The sequence below is a fragment of the Helianthus annuus genome, chromosome 8 (genome assembly GCF_002127325.2).
Source record: "Helianthus annuus cultivar XRQ/B chromosome 8, HanXRQr2.0-SUNRISE, whole genome shotgun sequence".
NCBI lineage: Eukaryota > Viridiplantae > Streptophyta > Magnoliopsida > Asterales > Asteraceae > Helianthus > Helianthus annuus.
This window is the reverse complement of record NC_035440.2, coordinates 149,816,416-149,824,400: the sequence shown is the minus strand read 5'-3', so window position 1 is coordinate 149,824,400 and position 7,985 is coordinate 149,816,416. Positions and strand designations below refer to the sequence as shown.

Below are 7,985 nucleotides of genomic sequence, written 5' to 3'. Positions count from 1 at the left end.
TAGGAATGCTTAGATCTATAAGTTTGCCGGATCAATTTGTGTTAAATCTTGTTTAAACTGAGTAGATCTAAGAATTTGGTGTGCGGAAGTCGGCGAGGTTTTTGTTAAGTTAAGCCTTGATTTGAACGAGTTAGATAGCAATGAACACAGGGTTTTGATCGCGCCAACATTAGGTACATAGATCTGTGTTCAATTTGTGTTGTTTTGTCTGAAAATTTTTGAAGATTCTTGAGTGTTCATATCTGTTCTTGAACGAGATGCCAGCCGATCGGCTAGCCTAGCCAATCGGACAGCCATGATAATAATTGCCTGTGTTGTTGATTAATAGGATTATTCATGCCTTGAAAATTGTACCTTCATATGTTATGAAATTTTTGTGATAAAATGTTCAGATGTATTGCTAGCCGATCGGTCAACATTGCAAGCCGATCGGACAACATCTTTAACATAACATAGATTTCTGTGCAAGATTGCCAACCGATCGGTCAGCATCTGCCAGCTGATCGGACATCATTAGTGAAAACTCCATTGTTGTTCAAACATAGTTTGCTAGCCGATCGGTCAGCATTGCTAGCCGATCGAACAACATCCTATCATACCTTGTTATCTGAACAAAATGACAGTTCGATCGACCAGCATAGCCAGCTGATCGAACAGCATGACCAACCAATCGGTCAGCATTGCAAGCCGATCGAACAACCCTGCTAACCGATCAAACAGCATTGTTCATTTGATTCAAGAAGGCATGCTAACCGATCGATCAGTCACTGTCTCACTACATGTGCCAACCGATCGAACAACAATGCTAACCGATCGAACAGGCCATTCGTTTCTCTAGTACTATCACACAGAGATTCTCAGTGTTAGAAAAATTTTCAGAACTTTCATCCTTCATCCTTATGCCTCAATAACTGTGCAAATGATTAATAATGCCTATACTTACAGGGAAGAGGAAAGGATACAGACAAAGGTCACAATGTACATTGCGTGATTGATGCTGAAAACACGGATGGTATAGTGATTGAAAAGATGGCAAAATTTTTGAGAGAAAGCAGAGTGGCAAAGGCTTTATCTGATAGAACTGCTGTTTATGAGTCTCATGTTAGAGCTTTCTTGGACACAGCAAGATTTAAAGAATCAGACAAGATGATACACGCAGTTTTGAGAAAGAAAGACCAAGCTGGAAAAGATATAGATGTGGAGTTTGAGTTTGATGTTGAGGATATTAGGAGAGTTCTTGACTTACAGGATTCTGATGATGACCCAACAATCATGTCTGAACGTCTTGTTAAAGGGTTGTGATGCAGAATGGGATTTACCGGGCATATTAATGGAAAAATGTTTACAAGAAATTTCTCAAAGGCTTACAGGTACTTGATGCACTGCATGGTGCATTCAATGTCACACAGAAAAGGAGCATATGATGAAGTACCTGATTACATCATGAACTTCATTGCTAGCCTGGTATTGAACAAAAAGTACAACATTTCTCAAGTAATCTTTGAGTACATGAAAGAGAATTGCAAAAATGAAGGGGAGATAGATATATCATGTACCCAAGGTTCATTATGATGCTGATAAATGATAAGATCAAGGATCTTCCAAAGAACAGAGATGACATCATGGATTTGAGAAACGTAAACAATGAAACAATTGCAAGAATCACCAAAGAAAAGGATGCAAAAACAAAACAAATGATATGCAAAATCAAGGATATAGATTATGTTGCTCCTGAGAATAAAAAGTGGAGACATGAGAATAGTGATTCAGATAATGAAAATGTTAAGATGAGCGAGATGGCTGAGAAGAAGACTAGATGGTGGTGGGTAAGAGATGGAAAACGAAAGAGAACACCTAAGTCATCCCCTGCAGTTTCTATTCCAAAGGATGGAGATAAGGGTATAGTGAAAGGGGGAGTCTTAAGACAGTAAGAATTTATGTTTATTAGATGTTTCTAACAACTCTGTCAATATTTGTTTTGTAGGGTCATCTGGAGAACCGCAGCAAAGATTGATAGATGAAACTGTCTTGGAGCCGTCTGTGGTTATTGAGCAAGGAGTTGATCTTTTGAATAAAACATTCGAAAGCTATCTGAAGAAGAATGAGGAAGCAGCAGCTCAAAAGGCTCAAGGAACTAGTACTCAGTCTGAAAAAGTCACAACCATTGAACAAGAGGCAAAGGATCAGGATAGTTCAAGTGAAGATGATTCCGAAGCAACTCAGTCTGAATCAGAACTGGATCCAACAACTCTTGGAAGAGGCAAAGCTCAACTAAAGAAAAAGCCTGCAAAGAAGCAGAAAGCATCAGATGAAGAAGACTCCACTTATGAACCTGATGAGCCAAAGAAACAAATAAAGAAGCGTAAAGCAGTTCAAGCTGGAATTATTCCAAGAAATGTTAGAGCAAAGAAAGCTGGTGCTGGACCATCAAAAGAAAAAGGAGGAAAGACAGAAAAACATGTTCAGAAACCAAAGGTTCTTGATGCAGAAAAGGCTCAAACTGTTGAAACTCCAAAAGAACCTGAGATATAAAGTACTGAAGAACCTGTGGTGAAAGCTCAGAAAAGAACAGGAGGTGATCATGATTATGTTGAAATCACTGGATTCAAAATTGCTACTCCATGTTCTTCTCCGCAAGATAAACCAGGATCGTCACATCCTAAAGATTTAAAGTTTGATTACATGTTTGAAGGCCTTCCAGAAGCAACATGAATTTTCACAGAAGACATTCCTGAAGATGACTATGACATGTTCAACAATGAAGCAGTACAAGAATTGTTACAAAAGGTCAACAAGTTGGAAAAAGAAAAAGCCAAAACAGAATTAGAACGTGATATTCTAAAGAAACAGGTTGATAATTTGATGAAAGCTTCTGATCAAGTCAAAGCAGTGTTGATAGACCAAGAGGAAACAATGAACAGAATGAAGAATGAAGCTCATGATAATTCAAAGGTGTTTGAACTGTTGACGGCAGAGATTGCTTCATTGAATGTGAAGATAAAAAACTTGGAAGATGTGAATCAGACTCTTAATCAGCTTCTCAGTGAGATGAGTGAAGCTTCATCAAACGAAATGAAGGCAATGGAGTTGGAGATGGAAGCCATGAAGGCAGACAAGGTGGTGAAAGATGAACAACTTCATATGCTATACTCTGTCATGGAGAGTCATTTCAAGATGGATGTTCATGCCGCATTCAATGAAATAGAAGTGAAAAGAGCTGAAGAAAGAAGAACGGAACGTGAAAGACATCTAGCTGAAGAAGCCACCCAAAAGAACAAAGGTGTGATTGATGATACTCAAGAAGCTGGTGGATCGTCAAGTCAACCTGAAATTGGTGGTTCATCAAACCAAGAAGATATAGAAATGGTTGAAGCTGAAGATGTTCAGGAACAAGTTGATCAAGACTTCATGATGGTTGGTGAGTCTTCTGAACCTTTGGATGCTGAAAATGTTCTTAGAAAAGTGGCTGTTATTCAAAGAAAGAAAAAGGCTAGAGAAGTGCTGTGACACCTGTGTCAGTTCAACCATCAAACAAATACCAAACCAATGAAATATTATATTTCATACTTGGGATTTGTATAAACATGTGCATCATTTGCACATATCAATTCTTGTTCGATTTCGGGCTCTAAATCGCTTTCTAGAAGGTTATACGCGCACTAATGCGTAAATATAACCAGTTTAATGCAACAAACACTCCGGAACAGTAACATAGGCTTAAAATACCTTAAATAACCTCTACATAACTTAGAAATAAGTTTTGGAAGGTTTGGTGTGCCGAAATCAAGTTTATTCGCTTACAGGGACTAAATTCGACAAACTGCGAAAGTATGTCAATTTGTACTGTAACGGACATTCCGGAACTTGATCATAAGTTAAACACACCCTAAATATCCTTTACATAGCTTAGAAATAGGCTTTGAGGGGTTCGGTGTGCTAAAATAAACTTTTAGGTCATTCAGGGACTAAAAACGTCAAAAAGTGCATAAGTTTGCATTTTCGCGCATAACTTACGTTCTAACTACATCCGGACATCCAAAAATTTATGTAAGCATTAAAATATTTTGTTTTAGTGTTTGGCATAAGAAAAATCCATTCGTCGCGCAATTTGGATCGTTTTTCGCGCTTATGCGCATTCCGTCGTAATTAAGCAAACATCGCGATCATACGACCAAACGAACCGACATCCGACATATTGTTGAGCTTGTTTTGAGTTCCCTATACTTTAACTTCATTCTAGAGCCTTGAGATGAGGTTAACGGGGTTTAAACGCATCGAAAATGGCTTAAACGGGCTGCAGGGACCATTTCTGCCATTTTTGAAACTTTTCTGAAGTTGGCACTTGCTAGCGCTGCGCGAGCACCTTCTGCCTATCCCGTAGCGCTACGCGAGCACCTCATCTGGACAGAAACACCATTTTTTGCACTTGCAGGTCCATTTTCAGCACTTCTCTTGAAGTTTAGGGGCTATTTTGTAACATTTTCAATACCGTTTGCTGGTTTTGGGGGACCCCTAGTATTCCAAAACCATGTGCCCTATGTGTACGGTCCAGATTAAAGCTCAATAATCGAGGAACGATCCTAACGGTTGTGCAAAAACTATAAATACCCACCTCCTCTTCACTTCTTCTTCACACAGTTGCTCTCAACATCTTCTCTAAGTTGAAGATCCCCTTGTGGAACTTCATACCTGAGAAATTTTGGGTTCAAATGTTCACTGCTTGGACCCGTTGTAAGTATTCTTTCGTTCTTTTACGTTTTAGCGTTAAAGTCAAACTTTGTTTGACTTTCTGCATTGACCAGTTTATGGTCAATGCGAAGTTCGTTTGAACTTCATAACGTGAGCGTAATCACGATGGATATAATCCCTAGTGACTATACCTACTGATTACCACGTTATCTAGGCTCAGTGACGAGTCATAGTTTTGGCCAAAATGCGTTTTCTTGCGTATTTTGTGACCAAACTACTCTAGGGTATTAAAACCGTTTGTTTTAATACCAAACCTGTTTTCTAACTTTACTAAAAATGTTCTAGCATTTTAGCTCGTCGCTTTTAGTTTTGTGCTTGTCTAGGGTTGTAAGGGTAAGCGATCTAACCAATCGCTTATGCTTTCGAACCTGACCCATTTGGTCGATCATTAGGTTCCGACCAAACACTTTAGGTGACCATTGTTGTATAGGGAATAACCTTCCGAGGTTATACCTTATGGTCACTTCGTTTAAGTAGTTGTATGATTGGTAGTTTATCTGCCTTAGATAAATTACCAAAATACCCTTTTTACACATAAATTCATTTTAAGCATAAGTAACATAACTTTTGACATCTAAACTGATTTGGCAACAATATTAAACATGTTAAGGCATATTTCACTTGTCATAGGGCTAGTTAGGCGTTCCGAACGCGTTTTACGTGAACGACGCGTTAAAGTAGCATAAGCTACCTAAACGGGTCGTAATGGGTCATAAGCACTTAGGTTAGGTTTCATTTTAGTATATGGGCTTTGTTAAACCATATCATATGAGTTCCAATACTCATTTGGTTTACGAAACCTCATACTATCCAATCTCCCTATTTAGGTCTGGTTATTTATATAGTTATCTATATAGGGTGCCGTTTGATTCCGTGATCCCTTTAGATTTGCTTGGTTGTTGTTCAAGACTTCTAAGCACCCTCAAGTGAGTACATAGTCCCCTCTTTTACTGTTTTTCAAACATTTTGGGGTGAAACACATGTGCCTACTTGTTACTTTCATGCTTTTCATGTTTTCACATCATATACTTGCTATGTTCACAAGTACACTATTAGTACATGATTTCATTATGTTTTTGCTATGTATGTCCTTTGTTGCATACTTAGTACATTTTATTTATATTACCTTTTCATGGTATGTATGTTCATCATACTAGTACATTGTTTTACATCATATCACATGCTATGTATGTTCATTTTGTTCATACTTAGTACATTCACATCACATCACATGCTTACATTTTGGTATGACATTTGGTTTGTTTAAATGGGACAATGTATAGTCATTAACATTGATCACGCTTCTCAGTAGTAGGTAGTGGTACCATAGGACTTGACAAATCTCGTTCCTAAAATCCTAGGTTTGTTTGGATGGATGGAATGACCGAATCCGAAAACATTTCTTTTTGATAACTTCTGTTGGTGCACTACATCTATCGACTTTGTCTTGTATCGAGTCTTACATTGTATTGTATAGATTAGGGCGCGTTTTACAAGAAAACAGGGAGTGTATGTTGTTAGTGAGCTGGTTTCGCTCATAGTGACATTAGAAAGAGGTTTCGCTTTTATGGACAGGATAGTTTCGCTTATATGAACATATGAGGTTTCGCTCATATGGACATGTACGTATAAGCAAAACCATCTGCACTATATATAGGTGTACTCACGAGCGAAACCAGATCGATCTTCTTGCATTCCATGCCGAAGTGCTTCGGGTGTGAAGTTTGAGCTGTAAACGTTGTCAGATCTATAAAATCAGCATATTTAGTGAAGAACAAGCTATTTCTACCTCCGGTTCTTGTAATTCCGCACCTGAATCATAGTTGAACGCCTCTGAACGACTCAATTGGGTCAGAACACGATCCTACAAGTGGTATCAGAGCTCAGGAGGAGGAGTTCTGCAGAGAATAGCTGGAATTTGTCAAGATTTCTTAATTCTACACCTTCTTTTATCATTTCAGAAAATTTTACCGGTCCGAATTCGTTCAAAATTTCACAGAATGTGCGTAATTGGACATAATCAAATCCTGGAAAGTTTCGGACCAAAATACGGACTAAAAATGGATCAAATTGATCTCCGATTAGGTTTCGCTTTTTCGAACATTGTGTAGTTTCGCTTTTGTGTCATCATTAGTTTGTAGTTTCGCTCCAAAGGACAACCTAGTTTCGCTCCTGTGTCACAAAAGATCAAGTAGTTCCGCTCCATAAGTCATATAATAGTTTCGCTCATTCGAACATCAACTAAGTTTCGCTCTTGTGAACATCAACTAGTTTCGCTTTTAAGGACATAAAGGGTTTCGCTTTTGTGATCATTCTAGTTTCGCTTATTTGTTACAGTTTTTGAAATACGTGTTGAAAAGTCATGGATACCAAGTTCTACAACGCGTTTGCAACACCGTCTGGTCCAGCTGCTATTGCCCAAGCTATAAACTTAGAAAATGAAACAGGAACCACCCAAAAGCCCCCAAAATTGATGAGTATTGAAGAATATTATGGGTGGACAGATCGATTCGAGAATTAGGTTCAGGCAAACCATCTTAGATCATGTGAATGCATTCTGAAGAAATACGTGTTGCCTAGAACAGAGTTGCAGGTTCTCAAAGAGTTATCGTAGTTTACGGATCAGGAACGAGTTATGTACAAAATGGAGAAAATGATGATCAGTCTGCTGCAACAAGCAATCAAAGAGGATATATTCATTCTGTTACAGCATGACAAAACTGCTAAATCAATCTGGGATGCGTTTAAGTCAAATTCGAGGGTAGTGAGAATATGATCAAGAGCAAAAAGACGCTGCTTAAGAAAGAGTTTGATTTGTTTAGCAGTTTACCGGGAGAAGACACGAAGAAGCTGATTGAGAGATACTGCCACTTAGTGCGATCAATGTCGATGTTGAGTATTACTAAAGATCGTGAAGAGTGGGTGGATAAGCTGGCTGATGCGTTACCACAAAAAGAGTGGGGAACATATTTGATGATTCTGAAAAACACGGGTGTTTATGATGGGTTGACTATATCTCAATTTATCGAAAAGATTGAGAGTCAGGACTTGGAACAGCAGAAGATCGCTAGGATGAACAGTCCAAGTGGTCAACAAGATGTAAAGATGTATTACAAAGGTAGCATTCCAGTTTCAGAAGCTGAAAGAAGTCCGAAAATCCAGACTGCGTTTAGTGCTGGGGATTCTACCGAAAAGATTGATCAGAGTTCAACTAAAAGCAGTGGATTCTCATCATT

General features: G+C 38.5%; 2 protein-coding genes across 2 annotated transcripts; both read left to right on the top strand.

Moving 5' to 3' along the window:
* Window positions 1-1,550: 1,550 nt before the first annotated feature.
* Window positions 1,551-2,532, top strand: LOC110870122 (calponin homology domain-containing protein DDB_G0272472-like). Its single transcript, XM_022119324.1, has 2 exons — window positions 1,551-1,899; window positions 1,985-2,532. Exons 1-2 carry the CDS (start codon window positions 1,551-1,553, stop codon window positions 2,530-2,532), a joined length of 897 nt encoding a protein of 298 aa, XP_021975016.1.
* Window positions 2,533-2,748: 216 nt separating this feature from the next.
* On the top strand, window positions 2,749-3,507 carry LOC110870123. The gene has a single exon (XM_022119325.1). The coding sequence runs from the start codon at window positions 2,749-2,751 to the stop codon at window positions 3,505-3,507; it is 759 nt and encodes a 252-aa protein (XP_021975017.1).
* Window positions 3,508-7,985: the final 4,478 nt, after the last annotated feature.